Source organism: Triticum aestivum, chromosome 6A (genome assembly GCF_018294505.1).
Source record: "Triticum aestivum cultivar Chinese Spring chromosome 6A, IWGSC CS RefSeq v2.1, whole genome shotgun sequence".
NCBI lineage: Eukaryota > Viridiplantae > Streptophyta > Magnoliopsida > Poales > Poaceae > Triticum > Triticum aestivum.
Genome location: NC_057809.1, coordinates 77,886,735 through 77,903,047, shown reverse-complemented (window position 1 = coordinate 77,903,047; position 16,313 = coordinate 77,886,735). Strand labels below are relative to the sequence as shown.

The 16,313-nt window shown below is 51.0% G+C and overlaps 1 protein-coding gene across 1 annotated transcript; it reads left to right on the top strand.

The window, feature by feature from the left end:
• The first annotated feature begins 14,243 nt into the window (after positions 1-14,243).
• On the top strand, positions 14,244-15,968 carry LOC123129470 (uncharacterized). The gene has a single exon (XM_044549623.1). The coding sequence runs from the start codon at positions 14,259-14,261 to the stop codon at positions 15,966-15,968; it is 1,710 nt and encodes a 569-aa protein (XP_044405558.1). The 5' UTR covers positions 14,244-14,258.
• Positions 15,969-16,313: the final 345 nt, after the last annotated feature.

Here is a 16,313-nt window from a genome sequence, read left to right as displayed (position 1 = left end):
AGTCTGTGGTGCCGGACGCCGCGGGAAGGAGTGGCGCTGCGGCCAAGCAGGGGGAGAGGGGGGAGGGCTGGCGAGAGGCCGCCCCGTCATCATCGCCAAAGCTGTCCGGGGCGTGCGCCGGGCCTTGCGCAGGCGCAGGGGCCGGGAGGCGGAAGTCCTCGGAGAGCGCGACGAAGATCTGAACCGGCTTGCGTAGTGTGTGGAGAATGAACCGCTCCGCGCAGTCAGGATCTGCATCCGCCTCAACAGCGTCGGACTCTGGGAGGAGAAGGTCGGCGGAGTGGGGGATGGCGTCGGGGTTGGCGGTCCAAGCAGAGAACTTGAACTTAGATCTAGTAGAAAACGGGCCTATTGTCCCGGTTCGTAAGGGCCTTTGGTCCCGGTTCCTGAACCGGGACTAAAGGGTCGTTACTAATGCCCTGACCCTTTAGTCCCGATTCTAACCAGAACCGGGACAGATGGGCCTCCACGTGGCCTACGTGGTGAGCCCAGGCAGGAGGGCCTTTGGTCCCAATTGGTGGAACCAACCGGGACCAATAGACCTCCACGCGTCAGCATTTCTGTGGCTGGGGTTTTTGTTTTTTTTGAAAGGGGGGGGGGCGGTTGGGGGTTTTGGGGGGTTAATTTAGGTATTTCATATATTGTGTTAGATAGCTAATTAATTAAGAGAAATGTACTCTCTTATGTCCGTGCTTGGTCGACGCTACGTACTATACATACATATAGAGAGGAATAGACACGCTAGCTAGCTAGTAAGCAAACGAAGGAAACAGAAGATCGTCATGAACATATATGCATACAGAGAGAAGTGATATCGACCACCTCTCCTTCTCCGAGAGATTGGTCGAACAACAAGTTCTCGTATATCTATCCGACACTACCGGCTACATATATACAATAATTATCTCTTAAATTACGGACGCATGGTCCACATAGTATTCTCCGTCTTCAGCGATCACGTGGTCAAGAAAGAATGCCGCCAATTCCTCTTGAATTGCTCGCATGCGATCTGGTGCTAGGAGTTCATTCCGCATCCGAAACATCTAATTTGAAGAAGGGGTCAATACATATATATATATATATGAATGAATGAAACTCAACACAAATTATGGTAATAAAATAAAATTGTGAATATTGTTATTTACGCACTTCATATTGTTCGTCAGAGTAGCCCCGCTCACAGGTCATGTGGCGGATGGACTCGCAGACGTAGTATCCATAGAAATCATTCCCTTGTTCCTGCCATAACCACTTTACAAGAAATAGAGGTCAATCAAACTGATAAGCAAGAATGCCAAATGGTATTGATGAAACTAGCGCTTGAATCAATAGCTAGGAGACGCGCGGAACATGCTACTATAGTACTTACTTTCGGGTATCTAAATTGCAGCATCTTCGGCAGTCTCGGAGATTTTTTGGTGAATTTTCTCCAAACCCTGCCAGACAAAAGAAAACAATTACTTGATATCGGGAAATGAACAAAGTTGCTGATATGGTGGATAATGATCGATTTAACTTACTTCTCAAGGATTTCAGTCATGTCCGCATACTCCTGGGGATCTTTTCATCTAGAGTCCAAGACAGTTACTACTCCCTGCTCAAGCCTAATCTCTAGGAGAATATAGTGGTACCTGCGCACGCATGCATAACTCATCAATTACATTACTATAACCTGGACTAATATATAAGGGAAACCGAATATGCACAAGACAGTAACACTCACTTGAAGTTGTAAGGAAAGAGTATTATATCTTTGTGTTCATTTATTTTGAATGATCGTAGCAAGCTGGCCTCGGTTTCTACGGCATGAAATTTAACCTGAGTTGCATCTATGAGATATGTGTTAATGAACCCAATATCACCGACTTGTCTTTTCTTCAATTCGGTGATCTTCAATCTGCATAATTAATATAGTGAGGATAATTATAAATACATGCAATGAAAGAGCTGAGCTATATAGAGAGACTTAATGACAGAAGTAGTAGTACTTACAGACAGTAGCAGGTGACCGTTGCTTTATCGAGGGCCAATTGATTGAAAAACTGATAGAACTCCTCAAATGGAATAGGCAATATATCAATTCCAACGAGGTCATGCTCCCGTTTAACTCTCACATACAAAGTACTCCTCCCCCCCCCCCCAGACTCTCTGCAGATTTTCAAGTACCAATCATGCAATCTTCGCATCATCGTTGTTAGAGATTTTTCATCTTTGACGAGAGGCTTCCCGTACTCGTATCTGTGTATCTGCACGTCCATGGGATCATAATGTACATCGTCGGGCAGGTAATCTTCAAGATTGCTATAACCGGGCACCATCCTCGGATCGACGATGTCGCTAGGCACCTTGAGCGGGGGGCACAATTGATTCCCTTGTTTGCCGAGATGGGCAATTTGTTTCCCAGCTGCTCGTCGTTCTTTCATCCTTTGATCACTGACTGTACTTCCCGACCGCTCTGCTTCGGCCCATGTCTTTCCAATAATGCGCTCATAGTTGCCTTTCGGCGGAGACTTGGGTGGTTTTGCAAGGGCAGCCAGAGTGAGCTTCACTTTCACCGGATCTACCTTCTCCTCCGGAGGTGGATGTCTCTTTGCTTTCAACCCTTAAAACCAGTCATCCACTTCGGTTCGCGCGATCTTCGCGTTCTCCTCCGGGGTCCTCTCGTATGGTAACTTATCTGGAGTCTTCAGAGAAGGACCGAATCTGTATGTCCTCCCGCCTCTGGCTGTACTTCTAGACGCCGGCCGAACAGATGGAGCGACTGTCTTCTTTACTTGCTTACGAGGCGGAGGAGAAGGACTACGACGCGCTGGAGCAGCTGCTGGAGCGGCGGCGGGTCTCTTCCTCCCTTGCTGACGAGGCGAAGAAGGAGGAGGCTGGCTGCTCGGGCGTGCCAGCGCAGGCGGAGAAGGAGGCGGAGTGCCGCCATGCGCCGGAGAAGGAGCCGGTCGAGGGCCCTGATCGTCACTCGCTGGAGGAGGAGGCGGTGGAGGAGGCGGAGTGCCCTGACTCGCCGGAGGAGGAGGAGGAGGCGGAGGCGTCCAGTTCAGAAGGTTGATGAGCTCCTTCCGCCATAGGCATGGAGTCTTCATAGAAGAACCCAGCCGAGTCGCCCCTTCTCCGGTAGGGTGGTCAAGCGGGAGGTCCTCAAATCCCTCCGTTATTTCATCCACCATCACCTTAGCATATCCTTCTGGAATCGACCGGCAGTGAAAAGTTGCGCCGGGTTCATTAGGAAAAACAGAGCCAACAGCCGCCTTGACCTTCATATTAATCCATTGCATCATAAGGTGGCAATTTTGAGCCTCCGTGATAGCATCCACGGGATAGCTGGCAGGAGCCGTCAAGACAAGCTCCGGCTGAAGCAGCTCGGTGGAAGCCACGCTGCTTCTCCGCTGAGATGGCGGGGTAGCTTCAGGGGAAGCTTCGGCAAGTCGTTTGCTGCGATTTGCTTCTTGTTCCTCTATCGTTTGTACCCTTGTGTGCAGCGCATGCAGTTCGGTCTGCTGCACTTTCTTTCTCCTGTCGTGGCTTTTGTAACCGCCTATGTCCAGAAACCCAGCCTTCCACGGAATGGAGCCTGGCGTGCCTCGTGTCCGTCCAGGGTGCTCAGGATTTCCGAGGGCCTTTGTGAGCTCGTCGTTCTCTCTGTCTAGAAGGGACGTCCCTTTCTGGGCTGCATCGATATAGTACCGAAGCTTCTTCAAGGGTATGTCAAGTTGCTCGTCCGTCCAAATGCACTTCCCTGTTACAGGGTCCAAGGATCTGGCCAGTTCATTGTCTCTGGTTCGATCTCTTTATCAAGCAGATCAGTCTCAGCCTTTGCCCACTTAGGCCGGGCTTTGACGTAGCCACCTGACCCCGTGCGATGGTGAAGCATCTTCTTTGCAGCATTTTTCTTGTTTGTCTCTGACATCTTCTTACTCTTATCCGATGTCTTGTGGGCCACAAATGCGGGCCATTGATCTCTGATCTTCTCATATTTGCCCTTGAATTCTGGTGTCTCTTTTTTGTCGACAAACCTTTTCAGCTCATTCTTCCACCTCCTGAATAGCTCTGCCATCTTCTTAAGAGCAGCAGACTTAATTAATTGCTCTATAACCGGCTTCTCCGGATCCTCTAGCGGTAGGGTGAAATTTGCCTTCAGCTCCTTCCAAAGATCATCTTTTTGCATATCATTGACATAAGACACCTCAGGGTCTTCTTCAGTCGGCTTAAACCATTGGTGGATGCTGATCGGGATCTTGTCCCTAACAAGAACCCCGCACTGGGCAGTAAATGCATCCTTCGTCCGGATGGGTTCAATCGGTAGGCCGTCGCGCACGATTGCTGTGATCTCAAACCTTTCATCCTCGCGCAACTTTTTCTTCGGGCCTCGTCTCTTTACCGAAGTTGTGCTCGATCCGGAGGGCTAGAAAAAAGAAGAAAGACGAGAGTTAATTAATATGTGTACATACCAAAACAATGAATGCATCAATTAGCTAGTCTCGGCACATGCTTAACTAATATATTTACCTGGCCGGACTCTGTTCGGTCACCGGGGCCGTCACCCGGTTCTTCCGGACCTTCTTCACCCTGCTGTTCTTTCGGACCTGCTTCTTCACCCTGCTGTTCTTCCAGACCATCATATCGTTAAGAAAACTCGACATGACATCACCTTCGTCTAAGATTATGCCCCGCAACATCTCTTTTGCTTGCTCGTCTCGTCCGTGCTCCATTGTTTCTGCAAATATATATTACAACATGGCAATTATTACACAAGCATGACAACACGTGGTATATTAGTTTGGGTGTACTCCTCGAGAGTTTTCACTGTCGAAGTTATCCGGGAGGGGGTAATATCGACAACGATGAGATACATACACGGGAAAATAATGTTATCGGGGAGCGGGTATATCGACCCCCCTCGTGTTGAAGTTACCGGGAGGGGGTAATATCGACAACGGTGATATACATACACGGGAAAATAATGTTATCGGGGAGCGGGTATATCGATCCCCCCCACGTGTTGAAGTTATCGGGAGGGGTTTATATCGACAACGACGACATACGTACATGGGAAAATAATATTATCGAGGAGGGGGTATATCGACCCCCCCACGTGTTGAAGTTATCGGGAGGGGGTATATCGACCCCCCCCCCCACGTGTTGAAGTTATCGGGGTTTATATCGACAACGACGACATATGTACATGGGAAAATAATAATATCGGGGAGGGGGTATATCGACCCCCCACGTGTTGAAGTTATCGGGAGGGGTATTATATCGACGACGACAGACCCGATAAAACATAAGAAAACAAAGAAGAAATAAGAAGAGGAGAAGAAGAAAGGAATAGTTAGAGGAGAAGATCGAAGAAAAAAAAGAAGAAAAAAAAGAGGAGAAGAAGAAAGGAATAATGGAGAAGAAGAGAAAATAGAATTCTATTTTCTCTTCTTCTCCATTATTCCTTTCTTCTTCTCCTCTTCTTTTTCTTCTTTTTTCTTCTTCTTATTTATTTCTCCTCTTCTTCTTCTCCCCTCTTCTTCTCCTTTCTTCCTCTTCTTATTTCCTTTTTCCTCTCATTCTTTTTCTTCTTCTTCCTTCTTAAAAATACATGAAGTAGTATTGCCTAATTCATTGTTCATATGAATGTATAAACATTTGCATATTTACAATAATTAATATCACCAAAAAAATCTATGAACAGAAAAAATCCTAATTTTTCTAAAAAACTATCTTTTGCATATATACATGAACATATATATACACAGATAACATATGTACATATATATAAAAAACAAGCATATATATGAAAAAAACATATAAATGGAAAAAAATGCTAGCTAGGGAGGGCGCCGGCCGGACCAGGAGGACCGTGGGGTCGGCGTCGAGGATGGCGACGGGGCAGTGGGCGACGGTGAGGGCGGGCCGGGGCGGCACGCGTCGGGGACGGGGCCGGCGCGGGCGACGGCGAGCGCGGGCCGGGGCAGCGCGCGTCGGGGCAGGGGCGCGGGCGACGGGGGCGGGGTGGGGCGGCGCGCGTTGGCGCAGGGGCGCGGGCAACGGCGATGACGGGGGCGGGCGGCGTCGGGGCAGCCTGGCGGCGTCGGGGGCGGCAATTGCAAGATGAGAGTGAAAATTTCCTGTGTGGACTTATATAGCAGAGCCTTTAGTCCCGGTTCGTGGCAGCAACCGAGACTAAAGGTGAGCATTAGTCCCGGTTGGTGCCACCAACCGGGACCAAAGGCCACGGCGGCCTTTGGTCCCGGTTGGTGGCACCAACCGGGACTAAAGGGGGGCATTGGTACCGGTTCGTGGCACCAACCGGTACCAATGCCACCCTTTAGTCCCGGTTGGTGCCACCAACCGGGGCCAAAGGCCTTGTGCTGCTGCGCCCGCGTCGAAAGTTTAGTCCCACCTCGCTAGTTGGGAGGGGTGCGCAGTGGTTTATAAGCCCCATTGCCGCACCCCTCTTGAGCTTCTCTCCATTGCAGACTTTCGGGCCTAATTGTCACTGCTATGCATGTGGGCCTACTGGGCCTCCTGCGGGCCTGTATCCTGGCCCATGTATGGGTTTCTAGTCGTATTCAGGCTATGGGGGCCTAGTAGGCGGCATTTTTTGTTGCTTTATTTATTTTTTTGTTGCTTTATTTATTTTATTTTCTTTTTTTGCTTTATTTTTTAATTCCATATGCTTTTAGTTTTAGAAAAATTATAAACTTTTTGTTATTGCCATTAGTTTTCAAATTTGAAAACACTTTTTTTGTTTTCTTTGTTGCTTTATTTATTTTATTTTGTTTCTACTTACAACAAAATACTTATTGTTGCTATTTTTATTTTTATTTCAGTTTTTTTGTTTTGTTTTCTGCATTATTTATTTTCTTTTGTTTTTTGCTTTATTTTTTAATTCTTTTTGTTTTTAGTTTTAGAAAAATTATAAACTTTCTGTTAGTGCCATTAGTTTTCAAATTAGAATAGTTAAAATTTGAATTCTTTGAAATTTGTGTGAATCACAAGTTTGTTGCCCTCTTGAGAGTGTTCTTGGTGAGAACATTGTTGACAAGGAGTGAACCGGGATTAATGGTATTACGAGGGCCAAACCATAAGACATTAAAGCATTTGAAATGAACTCTGAAAAAGTTGGCATAGCATGTGCATGTACAAAACGGAGAATGGTATCATACTCGCCTGTTACAAAGTTGGCATGGTATCATCATAATAGTTGCGGGAGAAATTCTTCACTTTTTCTTCGCTTGTGTCATTTGCTTATTGCGTCGTAACCATGGATAATCTTCATCGTTTATCAGGATGCTTGGGTCAGCCTTGACTTTGAAGGTAGGAATTTCATGAAACTTTTCATAATCTTCAGACATGTCTGTCTTGCCCTCCACTCCCATGATGTCCCTTTTTCCTGAAAGAACTATGTGGCGCTTTGGCTCATCGTATGGTGTATTCGCTTCCTTATCTTTTATTTTTCTCGGTCTGGTAGACATGTCCTTCACATAGATAACCTGTACCACATCATTGGCTAGGACGAATGGTTCGTCAGTGTACCCAAGATTTTTCAGATCCACTGTTATCATTCCGTACTGTGGGTCTACCTGTACCCCGCCTCCTGACAGATTGACCCATTTGCACTTAAACAAAGGGACCTTAAAATCATGTCTGTAGTCAAGTTCCCATATGTCCACTATGTAACCATAATATGTGTCCTTTCCCTTCTCGGTTGTTGCATCAAAGCGGACACCGCTGTTTTGGTTGGTGCTCTTTTGATCTTGTTCAATCGTGTAAAATGTATTCCCATTTATCTTGTATCCTTTGTAAATCAATACAGTCAAAGATGGTCCCCTGGACAACAAGTACAGCTCATCACAAATAGTGTTGTCACCTCTGAGACGTGTTTCCAACCAACTGCTGAAAGTCCTGATGTGTTCACATGTAATCCAGTCGTCGCACTGCTCCGGGTGTTTGGAGCGCAGCCTATTCTTGTGTTCATCCACATACGGGGTCACTAAGGTAGAGTTCTGTAAAACTGTGTAGTGTGCTTTAGACCAAGAATGCCCGTCCCTACATATTATTGAGTCCGCTCCTAGCGTGCCTTTTCCAGTCAGTCTCCCCTCATACCGCGATTTTGGGAGACCTATCTTCTTAAGGCCAGGAATGAAGTCAACACAAAACCCGATGACATCCTCTGTTTGATGGCCCATGGAGATGCTTCCTTCTGGCCTAGCGCGGTTACGAACATATTTCTTTAGCACTCCCATGAACCTCTCAAAGGGGAACATATTGTGTAGAAATACAGGCCCAGAATGACAATCTCGTCGACTAGATGTACTAGGACGTGCGTCATGATATTGAAGAAGGATGGTGGGAACACCAGCTCAAAACTGACAAGACATTGCGCCACATCACTCCTTAGCCTTGGTATGATTTCTGGATCGATCACCTTCTGAGAGATTGCATTGAGGAATGCACATAGCTTCACAATGGCTAATCGGACGTTTTCCGGTAGAAGCCCCCTCAATGCAACCAGAAGCAGTTGCGTCATAATCACGTGGCAGTCATGAGACTTTAGGTTCTGGAACTTTTTCTCTGGCATATTTATTATTCCCTTTATATTCGACGAGAAGCCAGTCGGGACCTTCATACTGAGCAGGCATTCAAAGAAAATTTATTTCTCTTCTTTCGTAAGAGCGTAGCTGGCAGGACCTTCGTACTGCTTCGGAGGCATGCCATCTTTTTTGTGCAAACGTTCCAGGTCCTCCCGTGCCTCAGGTGTATCTTTTGTCTTCCCATACACGCCCAAGAAGCCTAATAGGTTCACGCAAAGGTTCTTCGTCACGTGCATCACGTCGATTGAAGAGCGGACCTCTAGGTCTTTCCAGTAGGGTAGGTCGAAGAATATATATTTCTTCTTCCACATGGGTGCCTGTCCCTCAGCGTCATTCAGAATAGCTAGTCCACCGGGACCCTTTCCAAAGATTACGTGTAAATCATTGACCATAGCAAGTACGTGATCACCGGTACGCATGGCGCGCTTCTTTCGGTGATCTGCCTCGCCTTTGAAATGCTTGCCTTTCTTTCGACATTGATGGTTGGTCGGGAGAAATTGACGATGGCCCACGTACACATTCTTCCTGCATCTGTCCAGGTATATACTTTCGGTGTCATCCAAACAGTGCGTGCATGTGTGGTATCCCTTGTTTGTCTGTCCTGAAAGGTTACTGAGAGCGGGCCAATCGTTTATGGTCACGAACAACAACGCCTTTAGGTTAAATTCCTCTTTATTGTGTTCATCCCACGTACGTACACTGTTTCCATTCCACAGTTGTAACAGTTCTTCAACTAATGGCCTTAGGTACACATCAATGTCGTTGCCGGGTTGCTTAGGGCCTTGGATAAGAACTGGCATCATAATGAACTTCCGCTTCATGCACATCCAAGGAGGAAGGTTATACATACATAGAATCACGAGCCAGGTGCTGTGATTGCTGCTCTGCTCCCTGAAAGGATTAATGCCATCCGTGCTTAAAGCAAACCATACGTTCCTTGGGTCCTTTGCAAACTCATCCCAGTACTTTCTCTCGATTTTTCTCCACTGCGACCCGTCAGCGGGTGCTCTCAACTTCCCGTCTTTCTTACGGTCCTCACTGTGCCATCGCATCAACTTGGCATGCTCTCCGTTTCTGAACAGACGTTTCAACTGTGGTATTATAGGAGCATACCACATCACCTTCGCAGGAACCCTCTTCCTGGGGGGATCTCCGTCAACATCACCAGGGTCATCTCGTCTGATCTTATACCGCAATGCACCGCATACCGGGCATGCGTTCAGATCCTTGTATGCACCGCGGTAGAGGATGCAGTCATTAGGGCATGCATGTATCTTCTGCACCTCCAATCCTAGAGGGCATACGACCTTCTTTGTTGCGTATGTACTGTCGGGCAATTCGTTATCCTTTGGAAGCTTCTTCTTCAATATTTTCAGTAGCTTCTAAAATCCTTTGTCAGGCACAGCATTCTCTGCCTTCCACTGCAGCAATTCCAGTACGGTACCAAGCTTTGTGTTGCCATCTTCGCAATTGGGGTACAACCCTTTTTAGTGATCCTCTAACATGCGATCGAACTTCAGCTTTTCCTTTTGACTTTCGCATTGCGTCCTTGCATCGACAATGACCCGGCGGAGATCATCATCATCGGGCACATCGTCTGGTTCCTCTTGATCTTCAGTAGCTTCACCCGTTGCAGCATCATTGGGCACATCATCTGGTTCCTCTTGATCTTCACCAGCTCCCCCCGTTGCAGCATCACCGTATTCAGGGGGCACATAGTTGTCATCGTACTCTTCTTCTTCGTCGTCTTCTATCATAACCCCTATTTCTCCGTGCCTTGTCCAAACATTATAGTGTGGCATGAAACCCTTGTAAAGCAGGTGGGTGTGAAGGATTTTCCGGTCAGAGTAAGACTTCATATTCCCACAATTAGGGCATGGGCAACACATAAAACCATTCTTCTTGTTTGCCTCAGCCGCTTTGAGAAATGCATGCACGCCCTTAATGTACTCGGAGGTGTGTCTGTCACCGTACATCCATTGCCGGTTCATCTGCGTGCGTTATATATAATTAAGTGTGTCAAAAACCATTACAAAACATCATGAATAGATAATTAAGTGACCAAATTAATATAAGTTCATCATCACATTAAAACCAAAGTACATACATAGTTCTCATCTAACAACATATAGCTCTCCAGAGCATCTAATTAATTAAACCATACATTGAAACTATGTGAAACATTTCAATGCGAAAACAAACGCGATTATAATTGCAACCAAGGTAACAATTGATCCAACGGCATAATGATACCAAGTCTCGGTATGAACGGCATATTTTTCTAATCTTTCTAATCTTCAAGCGCATTGCATCCATCTTGATCTTGTGATCATCGACGACATCCGCAACATGCAACTCCAATATCATCTTCTCCTCCTCAATTTTTTTTATTTTTTCCTTCAAGAAATTGTTTTCTTCTTCAACTAAATTTAACCTCTCAACAATAGGGTCGGTTCGAATTTCCGGTTCACATACCTCCTAGATAAATAAAATCTATGTCACGTTGGTCGGCATAATTTTCATAAACAATAAATGAACCAATAGTTATAAAGATAATATATACCACATCCGAATCATAGACAGGACGAGGGCCGACGAGGGCGGATACCAAAACCATCGCACTATATAAGATGCAATAATAAAAGTAAGAAAATGATACAAGTATCTATCTAAACATACAAGTAAGAATATTTTTCCTCTCAGAAAGAAGATAAGAACAAGAGGCTCAACACGATGGTGCCGGTGATGAGATCGGCGCAGGTGATCGACGGTGGTGAAGACGGGGGTGGGGCGTGACGGACCGCTAAACCTAGACAAATATTGAGGAAAATGGAGCTTGAAGGTCGAGCTTGGAGAGGAGAAAGCTTAAGTAGTGTGGCTCGGGCATTCCATCGAACACCTTGCGTGCATAGGAGGTGAGCTAGAGCACCACCAAGCCCTCTCCCCCTCGGCAACAAAAAACAGAGCAGTGTGCTCTGCTCTTGCGCGAGGGGGTATATATAGGCACCACCATTGGCCCCGGTTGGTGGCATGAACCGAGACTAAAGGGGGGCCTTTGGTCCCGGTTCATGTCACCAACTGGGACCAATGGTGGTGGGCCAGGAGCAAGGCCCATTGGTCCCGGTCCGTCCCACCAACCGGGACCAAAAGGTCCAGACGAACCGGGACCAATGGCCCGGGCGGCCCCCTGGGCTCACGAACCGGGTCCAATGCACCCATTGGTCCCGTTTCTGGACTGAACCGGGACTAATGGGCTTACCCGACCTGAACCAAAGCCCCCTTTTCTACTAGTACATGTTCGAGCCGTCGCGGGTGGCGGGGTGCAGGTGCTCAATGTCGAGGTACGGGGCGAGCAAGGTATCCACGGCGGAGCGGTGCCACGCTTGGTTAGGCATCCCAGTGATTTCGACCTCGACGCGGAAGCGCAGCTGGACGGGCTCGCAGCTGGCGGCGCGGCTCCAAGGGTGGATGATGAGGCGAAAGCGCGGGGATCGTGGCGGGCGCAGCCCCACCCTGGCGCGTGCATCGGCGGTGGAGAACTTGAGGAGGAACTCATCGCGCCCATGGAAGATGACAGAGAACTCATCATCGGTAAGACCGCACTTGGTGCGCAGCAGGGCGGCCACCTCCTCACGTGGGATACCCGAGCGGTTGCCGGCAAGGGTGGCCACGAGGGCGCGTTCAGCGAGCTCGTTCTCGGCAGTGATGAGACGCGGCGTGCGGGGGAGGTAGCACAACGCGGCCGTGGGGCGGAGGGCCGGGTGGCCCGAGAGGATGACCGGCGTCGTGCTGGACGTGGCGGAGGTGCCATCGCGGGAGGAGGCGGAGGGCGAGGGCGGCAGAGGCGGGGACGAGGACCGCCCCCCACACCCGGAGGACACGGAGTGGCTTGGGCCGGCTACACTCGAGCCCGAGCGAGCGGGGGGTGCCGCACCAGGGCGCGGTGGCGATTCTCGGTGGCGCTTGAAGGGTGGCTCGGCGGAGGAAGCCGGGGAGCGGGGAGCGGTGCAGTCACGCGCAACATGGCCGGGGAAGCGGCAGCGGCGGCAGCAAATGGCGCATCGGCACTCCGAGCGCGGGTGGCTCGTGCTGCAGCAGCGAGGGCACTCGCCAGGGGAGGGCGGCGGCGGGCGGGGGCGCCGCCCAGAGGAGGGGTTCACGCGACGACGCCGCGGCGAACGTCGGCGCGGCCGTTTGCGACCGCGGGCCTCTTCCCACGGCACGTCGGAGGGGGCGGGTCGCCCTTGGCGGCGACACGGCAGATCTCGGACTGGAGGCCAGGACGCGCCATCGGCGGCGAGCCGCCCTCGGAAGACGCGAGGGGCTCGGCGCAGAGGGCCGCGCGGTAGGAGCTGAACTGGCCGGGGTGTCCAGATCTGGCAGGCGACGGGGAAGGGCTGGAGTCAAGCCAGCGGAGCTCGCGGCCACGGCCGATGGAGGGGGATGGGGAGCCCATGGGGGCGTGGGCGGAGGAGCCGGAGCGGCGGCCCCCGAGGTTGGTGGGCGCCGGGGCCGGAGTGGCCGTCGGCGCGGAGCGGCGGAGCGGAGCGAGGGCTAGGCAGAGCGAGCCAGAAGCATCTCACCCCTTCTATCTCAAAATGTCCATGGTAGATTGGGCTGGTAGTCCTGATGACAAGCGATCCACGGGGGGTTATGCGGTATTTCTGGGTTCTAACTTGATCGCCTGGAATGCTCGCAAGCAAGCAACAGTGTCTCGCAGTAGTACTGAAGCTGAGTACAAAGCGGTTGCTGATGCGACTGCTGAGATCATATGGGTACAGTCTCTATTGAGGGAGTTGAGAGTCTCTCCAGCTCGCCCTCCACTTCTAAGGTGCGACAACATCGGTGCTACATATCTTTCATCTAATCCGGTGTTTTATGATCGGACGAAGCACATTGAGGTTGACTATCATTTTGTTCGGGAACGCGTTGCACAAAAGCTACTTTGTATCAAGTTCATCTCGTCAAAGGTTCAACTTGCTGACATCTTCACGAAGCCTCTTCCACAACCACAGTTTGTAAGCTGTAGGCGCAATCTTAACTTGCTTTGTACTTCAGGCCATAGTTAAGATTGAGGGAGGGTGTTAGACTATATATACGTAGTCTCTGTATACACATTGTAACATTGTATTGTACCCCTTGGTACTTTTATATAATTAGATAGCCACCTCATTTAGGGTGTCGAGCAGTTTCCCAATACACTGTTTTATTGTGAACCGTGCCTTTCATCCTTTCGTCTCATCCACAAGGGTTTATGAATGAAAAGAAAATCATGGGTGCAGTCTGTTGCCGGCCTCCCACAAAGAGAAGATTAATCTTTCCAAGTTGATTATTGCCATTGTCCAAATCGGCAAAAACAATAGTAGTAATCAAATCGCTCGAAGATCGCAGTATCATACTGGTAGTACAGTACGTTCAAATTTCATTAATCTGACCAAACCAAACAAACTACCAGTAGTATCAATCATCGAATCATCATAACCAAACCAACACATTTCATGTGAATCATACGCACCAACTCTACTGCGACCGTACGTGCGGAGGAGGATCTTCTTGGCGCCAATATTAACTATGGTTATGGTGTCCGGCGGCGGCGCGGACGTGTCGGAGTCGGAGGTGGTGACACTGCGGTTCGCCCGGCAGGTGGTGGCGGGGCGGTGGTTCATGGCGCTTGCGTGCCTGCTCATCCTGTCCGCGTCGGGGGCGACCTACGCCTTCGGCATCTACTCCACGGCGCTCAAGTCGTCGCTGGGCTACGACCAGCGCACGCTCAACACGCTCGCCTTCTTCAAGGACCTCGGCAGCAACGTCGGCGTCGTCGCCGGGCTCCTCAACGAGGTCGCGCCGCCCTCGGCCGTGCTCGCCGTCGGCGCGGCCATGAACCTCGCCGGCTACCTCATGGTCTACCTCGCCGTCGCCGGCCGGACCGCGCGCCCGCCGCTCTGGCTCATGTGCGCCTACGTCTGCGCTGGGGCCAACTCGCAGTCCTTCGCCGGCACCGGCGCGCTCATCACCTGCGTCAAGAGCTTTCCAGGGAGCGGCCGCGGGGTCGTGCTGGGCCTGCTCAAAGGCTACGTCGGCCTCAGCGGCGCCATCCTCACGCAGCTCTACCTCGCCATCTACGGCGGGGACGACTCCAAGTCCATCCTCCTGCTCATCGCCTGGCTCCCCGCAGCCGTATCCGTCGTCTTCCTCCCCGTCGTTCGCGTGAAGCCGCCGCCGCCGCCGCCTAGACGAAACGATGATGGCGCTTTCTTCTGCTTCCTCTACATCTCCGTCGCCCTCGCCTCCTACATACTCGTGATGATCGTCGTCCAGAAGCAGAGCAGCTTCTCGCACGCTGCCTACGCCGCGTCGGCCACCGCGCTGCTCATTCTCCTCATCCTTCCCCTGCTCTCGGTCGTCGTCCGGCAGGAGTACTACTACTGCTACTGGCTCAAGAAAAGAGAGCTCCAGCAAGAGCCTCCGCCGGAGCCCCCGACATCGACATCGACATGGGTGACCGCGGAGAAGCCAACCGCTGAAGTCGCGCAAGTGGCAGAGCATCCGCCGCCGACGTCTTCTTCTTGCCTCGGCTCTTGCTTGAAGCACATGCTCAACCCGCCGGCGCACGGGGAGGACTACTCCATCCCTCAGGCGCTAGTGAGCGTGGACATGCTGGTGCTGTTCCTGGCCACCATCTGCGGCGTGGGCGGGACTTTGACGGCGATCGACAACATAGGCCAGATCGGGCAGTCGCTGGGGTACCCGGCACAGAGCATCAACACCTTGGTCTCCCTCGTCAGCGTCTGGAACTATGCCGGACGGGTCACGGCCGGGTTCGCGTCCGAGGCCCTGCTGGCGCGGTACGGCGTCCCGCGGCCGCTCGCGCTCACGCTGGTGCTCCTCCTCTCCTGCGCCGGCCACCTACTCATCGCCCTCGCCGTGCCGCGGTCGCTCTACGCGGCCTCCATCATCGTCGGCTTCTGCTTCGGGGCGCAGTGGCCGCTCATCTACGCCATCATCTCCGAGGTGTTCGGGCTGAGGTACTACGCCACGCTCTACAACCTGGGCGCCGCGGCCAGCCCCGTGGGCGCCTACGTGCTCAACGTGTGCGTCGCCGGGCGGCTCTACGACGCGGAGGCGGCGAGGCAGCGCGGGGACGGCGAGAGCAGGACGTGCATGGGCGTGCGTTGCTTCAGGGAGTCGTTCCTCATCGTAACGGCCGTCACCGTGGGCGGCGCGCTCGTGTCGCTGGTGCTGGTGTGGAGGACGTGGAGCTTCTACAAGGGAGACATCTACGCCAAGTTCAGGGATGCCGTGGCCGTCCAGGACTCATCCGACGGTGGTTGCGCGGTTGAGCAGCGGCCGCAGGAGCCGAGTCAACACCGGTAAACACAGGAGCTGCTAGACTCACGGACGGTTTTACGTGGCTAGGTCTCAATTGGTTGAGACTTAAGCAAATCTAATTCAAATGGTATGGCATGTAAAAAATTGAAAACAAAAGCTAAAATTAAAAAATTGCATGGATCTTCACATAAGATCCCACGAATATAACATCGGCTAAGGCTAGTTTAAGTTTTAGTCGACTGAGATTTAACAAATTCTCTTCCCTGCTGCCCGCCTGACGCCCTCATGCCTCTGACCGCCCTGGCCTCGTCCACTCGCGGTAGCGTCATTGCCCCTGCCTAGGCGATCAGAAGGGAAGTGACTCGTCCGCAACTGCCTCATGGGGGAGGA

Excerpts from the sequence above, each read along its gene's own strand:
- LOC123129470 (XM_044549623.1), top strand. The coding sequence starts at position 14,259 with ATGGCGCTTGCGTGCCTGCTCATCCTGTCCGCGTCGGGGGCGACCTAC.